The 25,146-nt window shown below is 42.0% G+C and overlaps 1 protein-coding gene and 3 non-coding genes across 7 annotated transcripts; 2 read left to right on the forward strand and 2 right to left on the reverse strand.

Annotated features, from left to right (window-relative positions):
- Nucleotides 1-46: 46 nt before the first annotated feature.
- Nucleotides 47-25,105, forward strand: LOC124031436 (store-operated calcium entry regulator STIMATE-like). 4 transcript variants are annotated; one of them, XR_006838127.1, is made up of 10 exons: nucleotides 47-1,153; nucleotides 2,942-2,990; nucleotides 3,206-3,301; nucleotides 5,823-5,944; nucleotides 6,541-6,653; nucleotides 6,860-6,937; nucleotides 7,166-7,315; nucleotides 17,189-17,282; nucleotides 17,387-18,864; nucleotides 23,648-25,105. XR_006838127.1 is itself a non-coding variant. In XM_046342668.1 (10 exons), the coding sequence occupies exons 1-9, from the start codon at nucleotides 952-954 to the stop codon at nucleotides 17,428-17,430; spliced, it is 948 nt and encodes a 315-aa protein (XP_046198624.1). In that variant the 5' UTR covers nucleotides 47-951; the 3' UTR covers nucleotides 17,431-17,465; nucleotides 18,734-19,200. The 4 variants fall into 4 exon arrangements, 3 of the variants coding, with proteins under 3 accessions (XP_046198624.1, XP_046198623.1, XP_046198625.1); XM_046342668.1 differs by lacking the exon at nucleotides 23,648-25,105 and having other exon boundaries at nucleotides 17,387-17,465; nucleotides 18,734-19,200; XM_046342667.1 differs by lacking the exon at nucleotides 23,648-25,105 and having other exon boundaries at nucleotides 17,387-19,200.
- On the forward strand, nucleotides 16,046-16,117 carry trnae-cuc. Its single transcript has one exon. It is a non-coding gene; the product is annotated as a tRNA-Glu (tRNA).
- Nucleotides 16,781-16,852, reverse strand: trnae-cuc. Its single transcript has one exon. It is a non-coding gene; the product is annotated as a tRNA-Glu (tRNA).
- trnae-cuc lies at nucleotides 23,993-24,064 on the reverse strand. Its single transcript has one exon. It is a non-coding gene; the product is annotated as a tRNA-Glu (tRNA).
- Nucleotides 25,106-25,146: the final 41 nt, after the last annotated feature.

A 25,146-nucleotide genomic window follows, 5' to 3' on the forward strand; every position in this document is an offset into this window, starting at 1 on the left:
AGGGATGTAGCTTGAAATTCAAGTGGTAAATTAGCTAGCTGCAACGTATGGACTGGATACTCTGGTCATTATTCATAGATTTTATGATAAACAGCTTTTTCAAATGAAATCTGGAGTCGTGAAAAGATCAATATAATGCATTTCATACATGCAGGAGGGATCAATTGCAAATAACGTTACTTGGACTGGACCAGACTATGTAGCTAATTTAGCTAGCCTAGCTAAATTACCGGCGTTAGCAACTACCTGCTTCACCCTGGTAGCGTTAGGCTAGCTAAAATGATAACTGGTGGTTTGTACCTGACGCGATATTAGCGCAACACATTTGTATTTACTCAAGGCGCTTGATAGCTAGCTAACGTTAAGTGGTACAGAAATAGCCTAAATCAGCTAGCTTCATTTGCAAGCTAAAATGACATGAACATATCTTGGGATGACTCATCTTTTACCCGACTGATGTTAAATGCAACTTTGTTAATGTTTCCGTTAGTAAAACATTGAGTAGCTGCATGCATGTAAGTGTGGTATATGCGTGAAGTATCCTTGTCCATGCTTGCCTATGTATCTAGCTAAGCTAATTAGTTCACTTTAGGTAGGGACCCAAGATGGGTTTTGATTTGTCAAAAGAAGATGCTGACGCATGGTATGTGTATCATCCTTTTATGGCTTTTCTGGAATAATATTATCAACAATGGCATTTGTTTGCTGACACTGGCTACATAGGAAACGACAAGATATGGATCCGCGGTTAAAAGGGATAATATTCCATTACTAGTGTCTAGTTATCGTTCTCTGTTTTCCCGAGATTGTCTGCATAACTAGCTAATCGATTGCTAGCTGGATGACGAAGACACCCATTCTATGTGGATGAGACATTTAAATTGACGTTATTGCTTGGCTATCTACCTATATGCCATCGCCCCAACAACCCATTTTTTTATCTGGTCAACCATGGCGGTTAGCGGGGTGAGTCTCCTTTCTCAAGCCGGGGACGTGGCTGCTCCGGCCGCTATGTCCTCTTCCAATACGTCAGTGTCCGCCAGTCCCACGCCAGATGCGGACACCCGTGGCTGCGAGAACGGTGCCTTGATGGACTCTTTCGGCATCTTCCTGCAAGGCCTGCTAGCGATGGTGGCCTTCAGTACGCTGATGTGTGAGTACAGCCAGCCAGAAGCACACCCAGGCTGGAAATTTGACTTGTTTGTTCAGTATAGGCTTATTGTTGAAATTGGATAACCTGCTTAGGCTACTTGTTTTGAATTGTCTGTCTGTTTTGAATTGGCAAGAATCACTGGCAGTCATAGCATTCACTGTGTCTCAAAAGACTGGATTGGACGGAGTTACTTTGGACACAACAGACATCTATGTTGGCCCATCCCCTTAGTGTGCCTTTTTGGTCATGTAGTTTGTCCTCCCCTTTGATTCAGTGTTTCCCTGGTAAAGAGGAACATCAGTCACATCAGCAAGAGGTGAGGAACGTTCAGCTCTCAGAGCAGCGAAGATACCTGATGCAGGTTTCTAAGCAGGAATTGGCTGGGCCTGAGTCTGCATCAGTCACAGCCCAGCCCACAGCTTACATGCAGGGTGTGTCAGTAGTTGCATACACAACACATAACAGAGTAGTATGAAGGAGCCTAAAGTTACAGCACAACCATATGAAAATGCCACTGTAAACATTAGTTTGGGCATCACACTAGGAAAACAAGCTCCCCTTTTGACAGGTGACATAGACACATACTTTACACACAGGCATGCACGCACACAGTAAAGTACTTAACACACACTAGGAGACTGTTGTCTAGTGGTACCATGGCTGAAACACAAATTGAGGATTAGCGTATGTCCAGTAGATTAATGACCAGTTGAGTCATAAAGCATTGAACCACTTCTCACCCAGCAATCAATCATGTGTAATGGATGTTAGGAGAAAGGGGGGTCATGGAAACAAGATTACTATTGTTGGGAACAGCCAGAGCTTTATTTGTCAGCCATTACGTCACATTGGGAGAATACACACGCTCACACAGGGATTAATTAAAGTGTAGGCCTAGACTTTAAAATAACCAGTGGCTTGTGCCTCTCGTACACACAGGGCTCTGAACCCCAGAGTAGCAGTCGGGCAGTTTCTTTCATGTAGGCTATTGTGTCTGTAGGGGAAAATCTTTGAACACATTCTCCCAACCTACAGTATCTCATCCCCATTTTTGCATAGCCAGGTTGGTAACCCAGGTGATCATGCTGAAAGATTCAAGTCACTGATATACCAGTCACGTGGTCAGGACAGTGTGATATGTAATATGACCATGCCTGGTGTAACATACTCATAGCACTAGCCGGTCCTCTTGATTACAGTGCTAAAGGCATATTTCTTTAAGGTCATAAGAAACAACTCAAGTTTTTCCTCTCCTCACAGGCCAAGTGAGATTTGGATGATAATGATAGGCACAGTAACATCAGCTTGACTACAATTTTAGTACAGTAGTGTGCCACTTCCTCTTACCATTCACCCTTCCTCTATAGTCTGAGCTTGTGTAAACATGGCATCTCAATAGCTGACTTGTTAAGAGAATGTAGCCTAATGAACATTGTTTGGTTCAGTCTTAAGTCTACTAGTTAGGCTATGGTGCCAGGTGTAGCCTAGTTAAAAGGGAACACTGAACTGCATTTCCCATCACACTGGCCAATACTCATAGAAAAAGGCCCCTTACATTTCATGCCGATATGTTGACCATCATACTAAACTTGATGATGAAAATGTAAAGCCTATTTAAGTTCAGACTTGAGCGGTCCTAAATTAATTTACATGAATAGGCTGATTGAATCTGCTCCTTGACATAATTAGGACATAGGTACTGATTCATCCCACCGCCGTAGTTTGTGTCCGCGTGAGAAAGAGAGCAGCAGTCCTATATGTGACTCTCTGTCTGTCTCCTGTCCACAGTAAAGCGCTTCAGGGAGCCCAAGCATGAGAGAAGGCCCTGGAGGATCTGGTAAGACAGGAGCCATCTCACACCCACTCACAACCAGTGTATTCAAGCTAATCCTCTTCAATATTGCTTATGACCTAGTTACAATGTGAATATTGAATTGCAACTAAGATAAACACAAGACTGGTGCATGTTGTAATGTTATGGTCAGCTTTTGAAACAACTTGAATGCTCAAAGAGTTTTTAAAATATCCTCCTGTCCTGGTCAACTCTTTCAGGTTCCTGGACACCTCCAAACAAGCCATTGGGATGCTGTTTATTCACTTTGCCAATGTCTACCTGTCTGACCTCACAGAGGAGGACCCCTGTTCACTGTGAGTGTCTGTATATTTGTATGTGTCCGTCAGTCATTGTGTTTGTCTAACTGTGCGTATGACTGTATGTAGGATAGTCTCTTTATAACGTTGTCTACCTCTTCTTCAAAAGTACCTTCCTCAGCATCTTAAATAAGCATGCCCCTTTCATAAAATGTAGAACTAAGAACAGATATAGACCTTGGTTCACTCCAGACTTGACTGCCCTTGACCAGCACAAAAACATCCTCTGGCGCACTGCACTAGCTTTGAACAGTTCCCGCGATATGCAACTTTTCAGGGAAGTCAGGAACCAATATACACAGGCAGTTAGGAAAGCAAAGGCCAGCTTTTTCAAACAGAAATTTGCATCCTGCAGCACTAACTCCAAAGATCTTTGGGACACTGTAATAAAGTAAATGGAGAATAAGAGCAGCTGCCCACTGCACTGAGGCTAGGAAACACTGTCACCACTGATAAATCCACGATAATCAAGAATTTCAACAAGCATTTCTCTACGGCTGGCCACACTTTCCACCTGGTTACCCCAACCCTGGCCAACAGCTCTGCTACCCCTGCAGCTACTGGCCCTAGCCCCCCCCCCTTCTCCTTCACCCAAATCCAGACAGCTGATGTCTGGAAAGAGCTGCAGAATCTGGATCCCTACAAATCAGCTGGGCTAGACAATCTGGACCCTCTCTTCCTAAAATTTTCCGCCACCGTTGTCGCAACCCCTATTGCTAGTCTGTTCAACCTCTTTTTCGTATCGTCTGAGAGTCTTAAAGATTGGAAAGCGGCCGCGGTCATCCCCCTCTTCAAAGGGGGAGACACTAGATCCAAACGGTTACAGACCTATATCCATCCTGCCCAGCCTTTCTAAAGTCTTTGAAAGCCAAGTGAACAAACAGATCATCGACCATCTCGAATCCCACCGTACCTTCTCCACTATGCAATCCGGTTTTCGAGCTGGTCACGGGTGAACCTCAACCACTCTCAATGTCCTAAATGATATCATAACTACCATTGGATTAAAAAAACAGTACTGTGCAGCCATTTTCATCGACCTGGCCAAGGCTTTCGACTCTGTCAATCACCGTATTCTTATCGGCGGACTCAACAGCTTTGGTTTCTCTAATGACTGCCTCGCCTGGTTTACTAACTACTTCTTAGAGTTCAGTGTGTCAAATCGGAGGGCCTGTTGTCCGGACCTCTGGCAGTCTCTATGGGGGTGCCACATGGTCCAATCCTCGGGCCGACTCTTTTCTCTGTATAAATCCATGATGTCGCTCGTGCTGCAGGTGATTCTTTGATCTACCTCTACACAGATGACACCATTCTGTATACATCTGGCCCTTCTTTGGACACTGTGTTAACGAACCTCCAAACAAGCTTCAATGCCATACAACACTTTCTGTGGCCTCCAACTGCTCTTAAATGCTAGTAAAACCAAATGCATGCTCTTCAACCGATCGCTACCCGCCCGCCCGCCTAGCATCACTACTCTGGACGGTTCTGACTTAGAATATGTGGACAACTATAAATACCTAGGCATCTGGTTAGACTGTAAACTCTCCTTCGACTCACATTAAGCATCACCAATTCAAAGTTAAATATATAATTAGCTTCCTATTTCGCAACAAAGCCTCCTTCACTCATGCTGCCAAACATACCCTCGTAAAACGTACTATCCTGCCGATCCTCGACTTCGGCGATGTCATTTACAAAATAGCCTCCAACACTCTACTCAGAAAATTGGATGCAGTCTATCACAGTGCCATCCGTTTTGTCACCAAAGCCCCATATACTACCCAACGTTGCGACATGAATGCTCTCGTTGGCTGGTCCTTGCTACATATTCGTTGCCAAACCCACTGGCTCCAGGTCATCGAAAAGTCTTTGCTAGGTAAAGCTCCGCCTTATCTCAGCTCACTGGTCACCATAGCAATACCCAAACAGAGCACGCGCTCCAGCATGTATATTTCACTGGTCATCCCCAAAGCCAACAGCTGCTTTGGCTGCCTTTCCTTTCAGTTCTCTGCTGCCAACGAATTGCAAAAATCACTGAAGTTGGAGACTTATCTCCCTCACTAACTTCAAGCATCGGCTGTCAGAGCAGCTTACGGATTGCTGCAGCTGTACACAGCCCATCTGTAAATAGCCCGTCCAACTACCTACCTCATCCCCATATTTTAATTTTTTTCTACTCTTGCACCCCAGTATTTCTACTTGCACATCCTCATCTGCACATCTATCATTCCAGTGTAAATTTCTAAATTGTAATTACTTCGCCACTATGGCCTATTTATTGTCATACCTCCTTACTTCATTTGCACACACTGTATACAGATTTTCTATTGGGTTATTGACTACGTTTGTTTATCCCATGTGTAACTGTTGTTTTGTCGCACTGCTTTGCTTTATCTTGGCCAGGTCTCAGTTGTAAATGACAACTGGCCTATCTGGTTAAATAAAGGTGAAATTAAAAAATGAAATAAAAATACCTCAACCTTGAAGTGGATAATGTCTCCTCTCTCTTCCTCAGTTACCTTATAAACTTCCTCCTGGATGCGTCTCTGGGCATGCTGCTTATCTATGCCGGGGTGAGGACTGTCAGTGCCATTGTAGAGTGGAGGCAGTGGGATGCTCTACGCTTCGGAGAATACGGTGAGGATCAGGAGAGTGTGTGTTTGGTGTGGATGAGATCCTTTCACCCTGTAGTACACAAGATGTCCAGAAGAGGGCAGAGGCTACCTCGTGCACTGCAGTGCTGCAATGTCATCCAGATCAAACAGTGGACCACTGTTAACTTGTTCAACTGAGGCAGAGTTTATGTTTGCTACAATGAACTTTCCCTGGTTCTTTGATTTAAAGACACAATATGCAGTTGAAACAATTACAAAGCAGTCACCCTGCTTCTGTTTTGGTAAAAGGCTGAGATGGGCCTGGAGAAATGTAACCACTCAACAAATATTCAGAGAAGTTGGGACATTTTTTGCCGGTCCTCACTTGTAAAATACTATTTTAGGCTTTGGGGTTTGGGTTAGAATTGGGTTTAGGTTTAGAGTTAGGGGTTAGGGAAAACAGTATTTGGAGTGGGATTCAATTGTTGTTTCCAAAAAAGTCCTCACAAGTATAGTAAGAGGTGTGTGTGTGTGTGTGTGTGTGTGTGTGTGTGTGTGTGTGTGTGTGTGTGTGTGTGTGTGTGTGTGTGTGTGTGTGTGTGTGTGTGTGTGTGTGTGTGTGTGTGTGTGTGTGTGTAGGAGAGCCTGTGCAGTGCACTGCATGGGCGGGCCAGTGTGCTCTCTACATCCTCATCATGATGTTTGAGAAGGTCCTCATCATCCTGGTCCTACTCATCCCGCAGTGGAAGAAGGTGAGTAGGGGGGGCATATTGGGTAGGGTCCTGACCTATGACCTTTTCAGTTCAGACCATTTCGTATCAGTTCAGTTATATTATCCCTGTGGGAAGTGTATGAATTCTAACAGTAAAGTAAACTTTGTCTGTTTTAACTTAGTTGTGTTAATGTTTGTATTTCCTGTCTTGTTTGTTGTGCTCATTCGTGTGTCTGTGTATCACAGCTGGCTCTCCTGAACCCCATAAACAATCCTCAGTTGGAGCTGGCCATCGTCATGCTCATCGTCCCATTCTTCGTTAATGTAAGTGTGCAGTGCCTCCGTGAGGCAAGGCTCTATGAAGAACATGGTATCATATGGAATGGTATTACTTCATAGGTTGTTGTTTGCGACAACTATGTGTATTTGATGTTATGTTTGTTGACAGATTTTAGCCAGTTAGGCTTGTGGTGTGTGTGATCAAACTGTCTCAGTCATGTGTGTCTGGTGTTGTACTTGCTCAATGGGCTGTGTACCATATGTTGTCCTCAGGCCCTGATGTTTTGGGTGGTAGATAACTTCCTGATGAAGAAGGGGAGGACAAAAGCCAAGCTGGAGGAGCGGGAGGTGGGGGAGGATGTGCGGGGCAACCGTAAGGTGCGCTACAGACGGGCACTCTCCCACGACGACTCAGAGTCTGAGGTAAGACCTGGACCCCACCACTAACACAGGGCCATTTATAAAGTCATGGACAAAAAAACGGTAAAAAACACAGTCATACATACATTACACACACAAGCTGGTTTTGGAAAGAGCTCCTTGATTTGAGTCCTTGATTTGATTCTGAGCCTCGTCCACCTCTCCTCCTTACCCCCAAAATCCCTCTCCTTGCAAACCCTGTGTGGCCTCTTGTTCTCCTCCATTGCCTCAGGCTGGTGTAGCCACTGCTAAGCTACCTCCTCCCTGAACTCCACTGGCAGTGTAGACAAACCCTGTGTGGCCTCTCGCTCTCCTCCATTGCCTCAGGCTGATGTAGCCACTGTGCTAAGCTACATCCTCCCTGAACTCCACTGGCTGTGTAGACAAACTCTGCCCAGCACCAGCAGGAGCCTCTCTCTGGGCTGTAAATCATTCCACCTGGTGTCCATGGTCAGTCACTTTACAGGCCTGTAATCTCCTCCACAGACCAGAGACAACCACCACACTCACAAACATTCATACATTAAGTCATTTAACAGTCTGCCTCAAGCAGGGGGAATTCTTATGAATCAGAAACTGTAAAAACAAACTGTTCATCCGTTAGGAGTTTTTTTTTTAGAGTCCAGAGTTGTTGCTTTGGTATCAAAGGTTGAGTTTATTGTGAAACCTAGGCGATTGGTTTCACCACTAACAAGAGGGTAACTCATGACTCAGCCATAGCACTTAGAGAATTTTTATTTAACCTTTATTTAACTAGGCAAGGATTACCAACACCAACTTTCCCTCTTATTGAGGCAAATTTGCTTACGTCTGTAATATTAGGTGATTAGGCTACACAACTTTCCTGCATATTTTTTGGTTCCAAAACAATTATTTGTTTAGCATTTAATATGCATTTGCATGCTTCCTGCAATGAAAATATCTACCCTGTCCCTGTTTTTGGGTTCCAGCTCACACTCCCTCTCCCCCTTTCCACGCAGATTAAAGGGAGAGATGCATCCTGATAAGCACAAGCATACGACTGAGGAACAATTTTAAATGTAATTACGGGGGGATTTATTTATTTATTTTTTAAACACTTACTGTTAGGGTAAGTGGACCTATTAAGCCCACTTAGCTTTGGATATAGATATTTTTCTTAAACAAATTCTGCTGTTTTAACCAATTCATCTGGTTGTTATATCCAATTCATCTGGTTGTTATATCCAATTCATCTGGTTGTTATATCCAATTCATCTGGTTGTTATATCCAATTCATCTGGTTGTTATATCCAATTCATCTGGTTGTTATATCCAATTCATCTGGTTGTTATATCCAATTCATCTGGTTGTTATATCCAATTCATCTGGTTGTTATATCCAATTCATCTGGTTGTTATATCCAATTCATCTGGTTGTTATATCCAATTCATCTGGTTGTTATATCCAATTCATCTGGTTGTTATATCCAATTCATCTGGTTGTTATATCCAATTCATCTGGTTGTTTTAACCAATTCATCTGGTTGTTATATCCAATTCATCTGGTTGTTATATCCAATTCATCTGGTTGTTTTAACCAATTCATCTGGTTGTTATATCCAATTCATCTGGTTGTTATATCCAATTCATCTGGTTGTTATATCCAATTCATCTGGTTGTTATATCCAATTCATCTGGTTGTTATATCCAATTCATCTGGTTGTTATATCCAATTCATCTGGTTGTTATATCCAATTCATCTGGTTGTTATATCCAATTCATCTGGTTGTTATATCCAATTCATCTGGTTGTTTTAACCAATTCATCTGGTTGTTATATCCAATTCATCTGGTTGTTATATCCAATTCATCTGGTTGTTATATCCAATTCATCTGGTTGTTATATCCAATTCATCTGGTTGTTATATCCAATTCATCTGGTTGTTATATCCAATTCATCTGGTTGTTATATCCAATTCATCTGGTTGTTTTAACCAATTCATCTGGTTGTTATATCCAATTCATCTGGTTGTTATATCCAATTCATCTGGTTGTTATATCCAATTCATCTGGTTGTTATATCCAATTCATCTGGTTGTTATATCCAATTCATCTGGTTGTTATATCCAATTCATCTGGTTGTTATATCCAATTCATCTGGTTGTTATATCCAATTCATCTGGTTGTTTTAACCAATTCATCTGGTTGTTATATCCAATTCATCTGGTTGTTATATCCAATTCATCTGGTTGTTATATCCAATTCATCTGGTTGTTATATCCAATTCATCTGGTTGTTATATCCAATTCATCTGGTTGTTATATCCAATTCATCTGGTTGTTATATCCAATTCATCTGGTTGTTATATCCAATTCATCTGGTTGTTATATCCAATTCATCTGGTTGTTATATCCAATTCATCTGGTTGTTATATCCAATTCATCTGGTTGTTATATCCAATTCATCTGGTTGTTATATCCAATTCATCTGGTTGTTTTAACCAATTCATCTGGTTGTTATATCCAATTCATCTGGTTGTTTTAACCAATTCATCTGGTTGTTTTAACCAATTCATCTGGTTGTTATATCCAATTCATCTGGTTGTTATATCCAATTCATCTGGTTGTTATATCCAATTCATCTGGTTGTTATATCCAATTCATCTGGTTGTTTTATCCAATTCATCTGGTTGTTATATCCAATTCATCTGGTTGTTTTATCCAATTCATCTGGTTGTTATATCCAATTCATCTGGTTGTTATATCCAATTCATCTGGTTGTTATATCCAATTCATCTGGTTGTTATATCCAATTCATCTGGTTGTTTTAACCAATTCATCTGGTTGTTATATCCAATTCATCTGGTTGTTATATCCAATTCATCTGGTTGTTATATCCAATTCATCTGGTTGTTTTAACCAATTCATCTGGTTGTTATATCCAATTCATCTGGTTGTTATATCCAATTCATCTGGTTGTTATATCCAATTCATCTGGTTGTTATATCCAATTCATCTGGTTGTTATATCCAATTCATCTGGTTGTTATATCCAATTCATCTGGTTGTTATATCCAATTCATCTGGTTGTTTTATCCAATTCATCTGGTTGTTATATCCAATTCATCTGGTTGTTTTATCCAATTCATCTGGTTGTTATATCCAATTCATCTGGTTGTTATATCCAATTCATCTGGTTGTTATATCCAATTCATCTGGTTGTTATATCCAATTCATCTGGTTGTTTTAACCAATTCATCTGGTTGTTATATCCAATTCATCTGGTTGTTATATCCAATTCATCTGGTTGTTATATCCAATTCATCTGGTTGTTTTAACCAATTCATCTGGTTGTTATATCCAATTCATCTGGTTGTTATATCCAATTCATCTGGTTGTTATATCCAATTCATCTGGTTGTTATATCCAATTCATCTGGTTGTTATATCCAATTCATCTGGTTGTTATATCCAATTCATCTGGTTGTTATATCCAATTCATCTGGTTGTTATATCCAATTCATCTGGTTGTTATATCCAATTCATCTGGTTGTTATATCCAATTCATCTGGTTGTTTTATCCAATTCATCTGGTTGTTATATCCATACGTTTTTTTCTTCCAAGCCAATCAAATGTTATTGACCGTTACATTTACATTTAAGTCATTTAGCAGACGCTCTTATCCAGAGCGAGTTATGTGTAAGTTCCCACTAGTAGCCAATTTCAAAGATGCAAAAGGTGTGGATTAACATTGAATTCTTACTTACAGGCCTTTCCCAACGATACAGAGAGAAACAACATTTAGAAACGATAAAATAGTCAAACACATAATAATACACGTTGTCCTAGGTCTCTCTTTATGTAGTGGTTGTCTCTTGTCGTGATGTGTGTTTGTCCTATATTGTTATTTAATTATTATTATTTCATCCCAGCCCCCTCAGGAGGCCTTTTGCCTTTTTGGTAGGCTGTCATTGTAAATAAGAATTTGTTCTTAACTGACTTGCCTATTTAAATAAGTAAACACAATTAGTAACAATTTATACAAGGGGTTCCACTGCCGAGGTAATTGAGGGATATATGTACATATAACTAGGAATAAAGTGACCAATTAGTAAACCGCAGCATGTGGTCAGTCAAAAACAGTTGGTCCAGGTATCTATGTGTTTAACTATTCAGTCTGGGTTCTACTAAGCTAACATATGGAATTGTTTTTAGATAGTAATACCACGCATCATTTAGCTATTTGATTTCAAATTTGAGGACCCCTTTAGGTATAAAAAAATTATACAGTACTAGTCAAGTTTGGACACACCTACTCATTCAAGGGTCTTTCTTTATTTGGACTATTTTCTACATTAGACTAATAGTGCAGACATGAACTATGAAATAACACATGGAATCATGTAGTAATCAAAAAAGTGTTAAAGAAATCAATATATATGAGATTCTTCAAAGTAGTCACCCTTTGCCTTGATGACAGCTTTGCACACTCTTGGCATTCTCTCAACCAACTTCACCTGGAATGCTTTTCCAACGGTCTTGAAGGAGTTCCCACATGCTGAGCACTTGTTGGCTGCTTTTCCTTCACTATGCAGTCCAACTCATCCCTAACCATCTAAATTGGTTTGAGGTTGGATGATTGTGGAGGACAGGTCATCTGATGCAGCATTCCATCACTTTAATTCTTGGTCAAATAGCCCTCATTGTCCTGTTGGGGGGAAAAAATGATAGTCCCACTAAGCTCATACCAGATGGGATGGCGTATCGCTGCTTAATGCTGTGGTAGCCATGCTGGTTAAGTGTGCCTTGAATTCTAAATAAATCACAGACAGTGTCACCAGCAAAGCACCATCACACCTCCTCCATGCTTCATGGTGGGAACCACACATGTGGAGATCATCCGTTCACTTACTCTGCATCTCACAAAGACACGGCGGTTAGAAGCAAAAAATCTCAAATATAATAATAATATGCCATTTAGCAGACGCTTTTATCCAAAGCGACTTACAGTCATGTGTGCATACATTGTACGTATGGGTGGTCCCGGGAATCGAACCCACTACCCTGGCGTTACAAGCGCCATGCTCTACCAACTGAGCTACAGAACCACATGGACTCATCAGACCAAAGGACAGATTTCTACTGGCCTAATGTCCATTGCTCGTGTTTCTTGGCCTAAGGAAGTCTCTTCTTATTGGTGTCCTTAAGTAGTGGTTTCTTTTCAGCAATTCAACCATGAAGGCCTGATTCACAGTCTCCTCTGAACAGTTGATGTTGAGTTATCTGTTACTGAAACTCTGTGAAGCATTTATTTGGGCTGCAATCTGAGGTGCAGTTAACTCTAATGAATGTATTCTCTGAAGCAGAGGTAACTCTGGGTCTTTCTTTCCTGTGGCAGTCCTCATGAGAGCCAGTTTTCATCATGGTTTTTGCGACTTCACTTGAATAAACTTTAAAAGTTAGTGAAATTATCTGCATTGACTGACTCATGTCTTAAAATAATTATGGACTGTTGTTTCTCTTTGCTTATTTGAGCTGTTCTTGCCATAATATGGACTTGGTCTTTTACCAAATGGGGCTATCTTGTGTATACCAACCCTACCTTGTCACAATACAACTGATTGGCTCAAAAGAAGGAAAGGAATTCCACAAATTTTTAACAAGGGACACCTGTTAATTTGAAATGTATTCTAGTTGACTACCTCTTGTAGCTGGTTAAGAGAATGCAACGGTTGGCTAAATATTTGATTTGATTTGTTTAACACTTCTTGGTTACTACATAATTCCATGTGTTATTTCATAGTTGTTATTCTACAATGTAGAAAATAGTACAAATAAATAAATAACCCTGGAATGAGTAGGTGTTTTCAAACTTTTGACTGGTACTATGTATGTATGTGTATATTAGTTGTATTTATTGTTATCAAGAAAAATGGGTCAATTTATATTATTACTTTTTGTCGATATCACCCAGCTCTAATAGCACTATTGACATTGTTGGGTGACTAAAGTCGCTCTGGATAATAGCATCTGCTAAATAACTTGAATGTGTATATATAGCGGTGAGGGCATCGAATCCTTACTTCTAGACCACCAGGGAGCTGTATCTAATATTAGGAATGCATGTCCTATGGAATTACCGTCACATAGACTTTGTGGCACTACACACGACTGGCCGTGGCATGTGTGATGGGAGTAGTTTCTCATAGACATCTGGATGTAGTGTAGCAGACTGCCACCACATTGCACATTTCCTCCAATCAGAAAAACCATCTGCAATCCACCAGTTTGGCCCAAACCCACTATTAAATGAACCTCCTGTACACAGAGCATATATAGCTTTAGTAATCTGCCTCAAGCTAAAAAAAAAAAATGAACAGTGTCTACATAGAGATTAAGAGCAGTGATCTTATAGGTGGTGGGAAATAGCAGGCTTGTTTTATAGTGATGATTTGGAACTAGTTGTTGAAGTTGCAGATGCTGACATTGGTAATGCTGTAAACAACCCCGATAGCAACCCTCTATACTACACCCAGATGCTGACATATTGGTTATGCTGTAAACAACCCCGATAGCAACCCTCTATACTACACCCAGATGCTGACATATTGGTTATGCTGTTAGCAACCCTCTATATTACACCCAGATGCTGACATATTGGTAATGCTGTAAACAACCCCGATAGCAACCCTCTATACTACACCCAGATGCTGACATATTGGTAATGCTGTAAACAACCCGATAGCAACCCTCTATACTACACCCAGATGCTGACATATTGGTAATGCTGTAAACAACCCGATAGCAACCCTCTATACTACACCCAGATGCTGACATATTGGTAATGCTGTAAACAACCCGATAGCAACCCTCTATACTACACCCAGATGCTGACATATTGGTAATGCTGTAAACAACCCGATAGCAACCCTCTATACTACACCCAGATGCTGACATATTGGTAATGCTGTAAACAACCCGATAGCAACCCTCTATACTACACCCAGATGCTGACATATTGGTTATGCTGTAAACAACCCAATAGCAACCCTCTATACTACACCCAGATGCTGACATATTGGTTATGCTGTAAACAACCCGATAGCAACCCTCTATACTACACCCAGATGCTGACATATTGGTAATGCTGTAAACAACCCTCTATACTACACCCAGTTGCTGACATATTGGTAATGCTGTAAACAACCCTCTATACTACACCCAGATGCTGACATATTGGTAATGCTGTAAACAACCCTCTATACTACACCCAGATGCTGACATATTGGTAATGCTGTAAACAACCCTCTATACTACACCCAGATGCTGACATATTGGTAATGCTGTAAACAACCCTCTATACTACACCCAGATGCTGACATATTGGTAATGCTGTAAACAACCCAATTGCAACCCTCTATACTACACCCAGATGCTGACATATTGGTAATGCTGTAAACAACCCGATTGCAACCCTCTATACTACACCCAGTTGCTGACATATTGGTAATGCTGTAAACAACCCTCTATACTACACCCAGATGCTGACATATTGGTAATGCTGTGAACAACCCTCTATACTACACCCAGATGCTGACATATTGGTAATGCTGTAAACAACCCGCTATACTACACCCAGATGCTGACATATTGGTTATGCTGTAAACAACCCCGATAGCAACCCTCTATACTACACCCAGATGCTGACATATTGGTTATGCTGTTAGCAACCCTCTATATTACACCCAGATGCTGACATATTGGTAATGCTGTAAACAACCCCGATAGCAACCCTCTATACTACACCCAGATGCTGACATATTGGTAATGCTGTAAACAACCCGATAGCAACCCTCTATACTACACCCAGATGCTGACATATTGGTAATGCTGTAAACAACCCGATAGCAACCCTCTATACTACACCCAGATGCTGACATATTGGTAATGCTGTAAACAACCCGATAGCAACCCTCTATACTACACCCAGATGCTGACATATTGGTAATGCTGTAAACAACCCGATAGCAACCCTCTATACTACACCCAGATGCTGACATATTGGTTATGCTGTAAACAACCCAATAGCAACCCTCTATACTACACCCAGATGCTGACATATTGGTTATGCTGTAAACAACCCGATAGCAACCCTCTATACTACACCCAGATGCTGACATATTGGTAATGCTGTAAACAACCCTCTATACTACACCCAGTTGCTGACATATTGGTAATGCTGTAAACAACCCTCTATACTACACCCAGATGCTGACATATTGGTAATGCTGTAAACAACCCTCTATACTACACCCAGATGCTGACATATTGGTAATGCTGTAAACAACCCTCTATACTACACCCAGATGCTGACATATTGGTAATGCTGTAAACAACCCTCTATACTACACCCAGATGCTGACATATTGGTAATGCTGTAAACAACCCAATTGCAACCCTCTATACTACACCCAGATGCTGACATATTGGTAATGCTGTAAACAACCCGATTGCAACCCTCTATACTACACCCAGTTGCTGACATATTGGTAATGCTGTAAACAACCCTCTATACTACACCCAGATGCTGACATATTGGTAATGCTGTAAACAACCCTCTATACTACACCCAGATGCTGACATATTGGTAATGCTGTAAACAACCCGCTATACTACACCCAGATGCTGACATATTGGTAATGCTGTAAACAACCCGATTGCAACCCTCTATACTACACCCAGATGCTTTGACATTTGTTCCTTCCACTTTCACACCTCCCTGGTGGTCTAGTGGTTAGGATTCGGCGCTCTCACCGCCGCGGCCCGGGTTCGATTCCCGGTCAGGGAACAAGCTTTTTGGAAAGACTGCCCGCCAACACAAGTCAGCACAACTTTTTATTTACACACTTGAGTACTTCTCATTTTACCTGTGCATTCAGAATGTATTCAGACCCCTTGACTTTTTCCATATTTTGTTGTACAGCCTTATTCTACAATGGATTAAATAGATGTTTCCCTCATCAATTCACACAATGCCCTTATAGGCAGATGTGTGCCTTTCCAAATCATGTTCGATCTATTGAATTTACCACAGGTGGACTCCAATCAAGTTGTAGAAATATCAAGGATGATCATTGGGAACAGGATGCACCGGAGCTCAATTTCGAGTCTCATAGCAAAGGGGCTGGATACTTACCTAAAAAAGGTATTTCGGGTTTTATTTTTAAGACATTTGCAACAATTTCTAAACCCGTTTTCACTTTAATTTCGGGGTATTGTTTGTAGTTTGACGAGGGACAAAAACCAATTTGAATACATTTTAGATTAAGGCTGTAATGTAACAAAGTGGAAAAAGTCTAGGTCTGAATGCATTCTCAATGCACACTGTATGCATGTGTATTTTAAGATCTGAATGAATGGGTAAAAGGAGAGGTACTCTAGTGTAAATAAAAAATGATTGTGGTGACTGGGCTACGGTTGTCGGGCCTTCTTGGAAAGAATAAAACGTGTGTTCCCTGACCGGGAATCGAACCCGGGCCGCGGCGGTGAGAGCGCCGAATCCTAACCACTAGACCACCAGGGAGCTCTGTGTGGAGCCTGAATTTATGGCAGATGGAATGTGTGACAAAAGGGAGGCACCTCTCCAAAAGGTGTAATTTACCAGACTGCCACCAGGGTGAGCACTTTTTTTTACCCTAAGCAATCAGCTTCTACCCCCATCTTTCCACCCCTCTGAGACAGATGGATGAAGAATGATGTGGTTCTTCTGACATGGGAGATTTGCTGGCTGCTGTGAGCATTTTAAACTCTGGGATTCAACTCATTTGACGCATGTCGCAGTGTTCTTTGAATATCAGCCATCCAGGCAGTGTGACTTCATTTTGGTCTCATTTCCAATCTCTCTCTTTCTCTCTCTCAGATCCTGTTCTCGGCTGACGATGAGATGGACGACTCGGAGGAGGAGGATGTGCGCCGGCTCACCGGCCTCAAAACGGTCAAGAAAAAGAAGCACCGTATGGGGATCCCTGTTTAACCTGCGCCTACCCAGGCTGACTTGGTCTAACCCTCTCCTGTGTCCACTCGCCTCACTTCACTTCCCCACTCTCTCCCTCTCCAGGCCCCCCTGCCCTGACTGGAGCCTCCTGGGAACATATCGTCTAGATTCCTCTTAACAGCAGGCTAGCATTGGTCTCTTTGTGAGTAGGGCGCCTCTGTAGGGAGGTGGGATCATGGAGAACTGCAGATCATGGGGACTATTGGACTGCCTTTACTACACATTTGCATGGGACTCCTGCAGCCTCTACACTGGGAATAGAAACACTCGGGAAAGTATTTTGCTGCAGCTAAACCACGTCTGAGATTCCACCATAGATCTATCACTTATGGTGGTGACACTCATTGAAGAAATTAATTGTTATGATTGTGGAAAACCGTTAACACTGGTGTATTTTGGGACTGGGTGACGCATTATAATTGCTAGCACCCCTTCACTGTGGTTCCACACGGACTCTTAAGAGGCCACGGATAATATTAACTGCATCAGGTTAAGCTGTGAATGGTTGTTACTTTTTCTGTGGTTTAACAGATGACCCCTGTTGGATGTAGAGGGAGAGAACAGGCACCTGGGATTGCACTCGGTATTTCCCTTGCCTTCCTTGCAAACCTCTGTCATTTTAACATTTTAATACATTTGATACTTATCTTCCGAATCTAATAGTGATTGTATTCCTCATTTAGATTCCGTATATAAAATGTATGTCTCTTCCTCAGCTAGGCTGACTGCAATGGCCTGTTATAAGAGTTGGTGGAGGTGTGCGTCTGTCTGTGTGAACTTCTCATTCATGCATGTGCGGGAAGTTTAGGATGATGCTCCTATGGAGGCTTTGCTCTGTAAACATGCAGTGTTTTATAATAACACTCACATTTCTAACTCCTAAGCCTATATCATGACTGCAGAGGGAGGACGGGTCAGGACAGTGCAGCTTGGCTCTGTGTGTCTCAACCATGCACCACCCAACCTTAACCTAAGGGACTGAGACCCCTATCCCACTGACGGTACAGCCAGGCTTTTAGGTCTGCAGGCCTGGATCGGGCCCCTTCTCTCCTGTGTGTGTGTGTGTGTGTGTGTATGACTTAGCTAGGATCTCTTCTGTTCTCTTCTGTTACCTCTTTATTCCTAGTCTTTGGTGTGTCCTGTTTATTTTTTTTACAGTAAGTTATTTTGGACTAAAACCATGAGACTGAACCTATACCATGTGTTCTTAATTCAGAGACGGAATAGATATGAGACCTGAGGGTGTGTCCTCACAACCAATGTTCAAACTCTCTGCTCTTGCCCCCATCACTGGTCTAAGGATGTTCTTTGTTTGTTTTGTGTTTTTGTATTTGTTTTGTTCATTCCTTGTTTTCGACAATGTGCCTGTGTGAATTTACCGTGTTTGTGCATGTTCATCTTGTGCCTCAGATCTTCAGACTTGCAGTAGCATTCAGTTGGTTTGGCTCAGATGTTGAGAACTTGACAGAAGCACAGACCTCTAGACTGGGAGTGACTTTTGGGCCGGTGTACAACCTACAGTACAGTGGAGAGCAGTGCGGGTATGTTTGTATGTTTGTCTGTGCAGTGTTGTAGTACTCGACTGGTCTCGAGACCACATATTGAGTGTCTTGGTGTCAGATACATTTGTACTCTGTCTTGACTCGGTCTAGAATAGTGACGACTCGTAATTTCTTCCCGATACCAGCAGAGTAAAAGTAAAACATAATTATCAACTTCCATTCAGTCAGTACATAAAACCACTTCGCCAGGCCAAATATACAGTGTATTCAGACCCCTTGACTTTTTCCACATTTTGATACGCTACAGCCTTATTTTAAATCCTCAATCTACACACACTACCCCATAATGACAAATCAGAAATATTTTTTTTAGACATTTTTGCAAATCTATACTGAATAAAAACTGAAATAACTTATTGAGGTAAGTATTCAGACCCTTTGCTATGATATTCTAAATTTAGCTCCGGTGCATCCTGTTTCCATTGATCAACCTTGAGATGTTTCTATGACTTGATTCGAGTCCACCTGTGGTAAATGAAATTGATTGGACATGATTTAGAAAGGCACACACCTGTCTATATAAGGTCCCACAGTTGATAGTGCATGTGAGAGCAAAACCAAGCCATGAGGTTCAAGGAATTGTCCGTAGAGTTCCGAGACAGGATGGTGTCGAGGCACAAATCTGGGGAAGGGTACCAAAACATGTCTGCCGCATTGAAGGTCCCCAAGAACACTGTGACCTCAATCATTCTTAAATGGAAGAAGTTTGGAACCACCAAGTCTCTTCCTAGAGTTGGCTGCCTGGCCAAACAGCAATCAGGGGAGAAGGGCCTTGGTCAGGGAGGTGACCAAGAACCCGACAGTCACTCTGACAGAGCTCCAGAGTCCCTCTGTGGAGATGGGAGAACCTTCCAGAAGGGAGAACCTTCCAGAAGGACAACTATCTCTGCAGCACTCCACCAATCAGGCCTTTTTGGTAGTGGCCAGAAGGAAGCCATTCCTCAGTAAAAGGCTCATGACAGCCTGCTTGGCGTTTGCTAAAATGCACCTAAATGACTCTGACATGCGAAACAAAATTCTCTGATTTGAAACCAAGATTGAACTCTTTGGCATGAATACCAAGCGTCACATCTGGAGGAAACCTGGAATCATACCCAAGAAGACTCGAGGCTGTAATCGCTGCCAAAGGTGCTTCAACAAAGTACTGAGTTAAGGGTCTGAATACTTATGTAAATTATATATTTATTTTAAATACATTTGCAAAATGTCTAAATCTGTTTTTGCTTATTATGAAAATAGTCACGGGGTCTGAATACTTTCCAAATGCGCTCTATACACTTTCTCAACATTATCTTAACAGCCTTTATCTATTATAGACGTTTGAGCAGTGGCGAACCTATAGGCGTTCAGTGTGTAACATGTTTGTGATTCTGAAAGGACAACAAGCGTAATACCAGCGCACTCATGTAGGAGAGTGCACTATTTGTAAAACACAAAGGGCCGGTGGTGTAGTGGAGGGGATACGCAGGTATAAGCCATATCCCACTTTCTTTTCAGTGGGCATTGCTTATACTCAACAACTTAATCCCTACTGATGCGTATCAGTGTTGTGGAGGTATAAGACTTATCAATTATGTAGTACAACAGAGAAATGATGCACTAAGCCACCTACACAATCGCAAACCCTGTGAAATACACTGCTCAAAAAAATAAAGGGAACACTTAAACAACACGATACAATGTAACTCCAAGTCAATTACACTTCTGTGAAATCAAACTGTCCACTTAGGAAGCAACACTGACAATAAATTTCACATGCTGTTGTGCAAATGGAATAGACAACAGGTGGAAATTATAGGAAATTAGCAAGACACTCCCAATAAAGGAGTGGTTCTGCAGGTGAGGACCACTTCTCAGTTCCAATGCTTTCTGGCTGATGTTTTGGCCACTTTGAATGCTGGCGGTGCTTTCACTCTAGTGGTAGCATGAGACTGAGTCTACAACCCACACAAGTGGCTCAGGTAGTGCAGTTGATCCAGGATGGCACATCAATGCGAGCTGTGGTAAGACGGTTTGCTGTGTCTGTCAGCGTAGTGTCCAGAGCATGGAGGCGCTACCAGGAGACAGGCCAGTACATCAGGAGATGTGGAGGAGGCCGTAGGAGGGCAACAACCCAGCTGCAGGACTACTACCTCCGCCTTTGTGCAGGGAGGAGCAGGAGGAGCACTGCCAGAGCCCTGCAAAATGACCTCCAGCAGGCCACAAATGTGCATGTGTCTGCTCAAACGGTCAGAAACAGATTCCATGAGGGCCCGACGGCCACAGGTGGGGGTTGTGCTTACAGCCCAAGACCGTGCAGGACGTTTTTCATTTGCCAGAGAACACCAAGATTGGCAAATTCGCCACTGGCACCCTGTGCTCTTCACAGATGAAAGCAGGTTCACACTGAGCACATGTGACAGTCTGGAGACGCAGTGGAGAACGTTCTGAACAACATCCTCCAGCATGACCGGTTTGGCGGTGGGTCAGTCATGGTGTGGGGTGGCATTTCTTTGGTGGGCTGCACAGCCCTCCTTGTGCTCGCCAGAGGTAGCCTGACTGCCATTAGGTACCGAGATGAGATCCTCAGACCCCCTGTGAGACCATATGCTGGTGCGGTTGGCCCTGGGTTCCTCCTAATGCAAGACGATGCTAGACCTCATGTGGCTGGAGTGTGTCAGCAATTCCTGCAAGAGGAAGGCATTGATTCTATGGACTGGCCCGCCCGTTCCCCAGACCTGACATCATGTCTCGCTCCATCCAGGAGTTGGCGGATGCTTTAGTCCAGGTCTGGGAGGAGATCCCTCAGGAGACTAGCCACCTCATCAGGAGCATGCCCATGCGTTGTAGGGAGGTCACACAGGCACGTGGAGGCCACACACACTACTGAGCCTCATTTTGACTTGTTTTAAGGACATTACATCAGTTGGATCTGCCTGTAGTGTGGTTTTCCACTTTAATTTGGAGTGTGACTCCAAATCCAGACCTCTATGGGTTGATAAATTTGATTTCCATTGATAATTTTTGTGCGATTTTGTTGTCAGCACATTCAACTATGTAAAGAAAAAAGTATTTAATAAGAATATTTCATTCAGATCTAGGATGTGTTATTTTAGTGTTCCCTTTATTTATTTGAGCAGTGTATTTTTAAACCTGCATATTTTGCACACAAAAAAATTCAGGTTAGCAGGCAATATTAACTAGGTGAAATTGTCACTTCTCTTGTGTTCATTGCACGTAGAGTCGGTGTATATGCAACAGTTTGGGCCGCCCTTTTACCAGAATTTTACTTAATTATGACATAACATTGAAGGTTGTGTAATGTAGCTGGAATATTTAGATTTATGAATGCCACCCATTAGATAAAATGCGGAACGGTTCCGTATTTCACTAATAATAAACGTCTTGTTTTCGAGATGATAGTTTCCGGATTCGACCATATTAATGACCTAAGACTCGTATTTCTGTGTGTTTATTATGTTAAAATTAAATCTATGATTTGATAGAGCAGTCTGACTGAGTGGTGGTAGGCACCAGCAGGCTTGTAAGCATTCATTCAAACAGCATTTTCGTGGATTTTGCCAGCAGCTCGTCGCTGTGCTTCAAACATTGAGCTGTTTATGACTTCAATCCTATCAACTCCCGAGATTAGGCTGGTGTTGACATCTTTGCTGAAATCCAGTCAGGTGTGTTTTTTTGTGGGGTTTTTTGACGAATGCGTAATAATGATTTTAAAGTCTCGCTGTTGCAACTGCCTGTAAACACACAGTCCAGTTCAAAGTGAATGATTGCAGGCACGTGTTTCAAATGACTTGTTTGTATGAAGGTCTACTGTAGCTCTGATTAGCTATAGCGGTCCGTTCCGTGTCGACTCCGGTTCCTGGACAAGACCAATGTTTTTACTCGTTTTCTTTTGTACAGCAGTGTCTGTACAGCTCGGCCGCTTTCCCACTCTCTATTTTCACAAATCCCTTAGAATACTTAATTCCAAAACATTCTAAGAATTTAGGAAACCATGAAAATGACCATATCTAATTTGTCACTTGTCAGAATAATTTTTTAAAGTGTCATTCTTCCTGGGGGTGTATATGAACAGATTTCATGTTGAAAGAATGCGGTCAGTTCCACTTTGAATGCAACAGTGTTCCACACAAATGAGTTATTTCCGTGCTTCTTTCTACATCTGCATTGCTTGCGTTTTGGGGTTTTAGCCTGAGTGTCTGTACAGCACTTTGACATCTGCTGATGTAAAAAGGGCGTTATAAATACATTTGATTGATTGATGGCTAACAGCAAGCACGCTGCAATAGAAAGGTTCCACTCACCAGATGATGATCATTTGAAACTTCTTGTTGAAAAGTTATTCTTGAAATGGGAGAAGCTAACAAATTAGCAACAACATCCTCTTTGATAGATAACACCTGCTGCAGCCCTGTAAACTGTTAACCCTTTCCATCCAACAAAAACTGATGATTAAATCAGAACCTAATTTTAAAATAGTATAATTTTATAATTATTTTATAAATCCTTCGCTCTTTCCTTAGCCCATTGTTCCCCAGTGTGTTTGGGTTAGTAATAACTTGTAGAGTGGCTCTATTTGCCCTCAGCATGCATTTATTCACTATTATGAATATCTAAAATATCCATATGTTATTCTGAATTATGAACACAGAAATACTGGACATTTTTAACTCTTATGGTGGTGATTTGACAATAACATTCATGGTCTTGAATTGGACTCGCATTTTTCTGTTCTTGACTTTGTCCCACCCCCCTTCCTCAGGTCTAGGTGTTGAATCGGTCTCGCTTTAGGTGACAAGGAACACAACACCGAGTGTCTGTCTTAATGCTTCTGTAAGTAAGGAGTGGTGATACAGTAAATGTGGTGATGATGAACTGTTTGTGTTGGCTGAGGCAAAGGAATAACTGACTGTGGGGTTTGGTAAACGGTGGTGCAGGTTGTCCTCCGTTCAACAGAGGGATTTTATTGTAAAAACTCAAATGACTGGCAAATGATTAACTTACATTACCGTTAAAAATGATTTTACAATAAAGTTTGTAAAACACTGAAATAACAGATTTTGTCTCTGAAAAGAGAGCGCTTTCTGTAGGGTTTAAAAAACATGTGTTCCCTGACCGGGAATCGAACCCGGGCCGCGGCGGTGAGAGCGCCGAATCCTAACCACTAGACCACCAGGGATCTGCCAGAGCATAGAAGGATTTGTAGTAATAAGTCTCTTGGAATGGAGGAGGTGGACAATGAGAGTTATAAGACAGGGGAAGGAGTCTCTGAGATCATAGGTCTTCATAATACTCTAGACTGCCAACTGGGTACACATTTTCACAATGACAGAGTGGGCCCTCAGTAAACTGTAACAGGTGCAGTGAGACGTACACCACTGAGTGAGGACCTATTTCTTCCCATAGAGTAGACTGACTCCGAGAGTAATGTCTCAGTACCCACAAATAGACCCCTCACTACACACAGAGTTTTCTAGCATTTAAAATGACTCAAACTATTATTGACACACAAGCCTGGCTCTCAAACACTTTTTGCATTCTGTCCTGACTCGCTTGCCATTTGACTGCACACAGGCGTATGTTGACAGGCAAGCGTTGGCTTTTCTCCCAAACAGAAAGGTTGACTCGCTAGTCTCCCTGTGATATGTATGGTCTTGCCCCCTCTCGGAGTCAAGTCGAAATTGTATGACCAAGTGTTGTCTGCAAAATCTCTACACCTTTTAGTACTTTTGACCTCCGGTTTAATGTGATGGAAGAAGAACTCTGCCTGTAGACTAGCAGTTAGAGAGTAACCGGAAGGTCGCTGGTTTGAATAGTTGAGCTAACAATGAGTGAAAAATATGCCAATGTGCCTTTGAGCAGGGCACTTAACCCTAATTTGCTCCAGGGGTGCCATACTATGACTGACCCTGTAAAACACATTTTACTGCACCAGTCTGGTGTATGTGATGACAAAAAAACATTTTTTTTTTTTTTTTGTGCAGTTGGGTGTAGGCCTGTTACTTTATGTCATGTTGAATCTATCTAATGTGTTTTGCCAGTTGAGCTGAAGTGCATTCAATGAGGCCCAAAAGGACATTCCCTGACTGGGAATCAAACCCAGGCCACAGTGGTGAGAGTGCTGAATCTTGACTACTAGGGACTAGCGTGGCTTCCCATAGTTATTTCTGTTCCTTGGAATCACTCCCAGCAGAATGTTGTGGGGAAAGGGCTATTTGTTGTCTCGTTCCCTCAGCTGTTCGTTGAAACCACATCGTAAAC

This window comes from Oncorhynchus gorbuscha, linkage group LG03 (genome assembly GCF_021184085.1).
Source record: "Oncorhynchus gorbuscha isolate QuinsamMale2020 ecotype Even-year linkage group LG03, OgorEven_v1.0, whole genome shotgun sequence".
In the NCBI taxonomy this organism is placed as follows: domain Eukaryota; kingdom Metazoa; phylum Chordata; class Actinopteri; order Salmoniformes; family Salmonidae; genus Oncorhynchus; species Oncorhynchus gorbuscha.

What these genes read in the sequence shown, in the direction of transcription:
- LOC124031436 (XM_046342667.1), top strand. Translation starts at nt 952, where the DNA reads ATGGCGGTTAGCGGGGTGAGTCTCCTTTCTCAAGCCGGGGACGTGGCT. An exon ending in TCTACGCTTCGGAGAATACG is followed by an intron (nt 5,945 to 6,540) that starts GTGAGGATCAGG and finishes GTGTGTGTGTAG; the next exon opens with GAGAGCCTGTGCAGTGCACT. An exon ending in TCGTCCCATTCTTCGTTAAT is followed by an intron (nt 6,938 to 7,165) that starts GTAAGTGTGCAG and finishes TGTTGTCCTCAG; the next exon opens with GCCCTGATGTTTTGGGTGGT.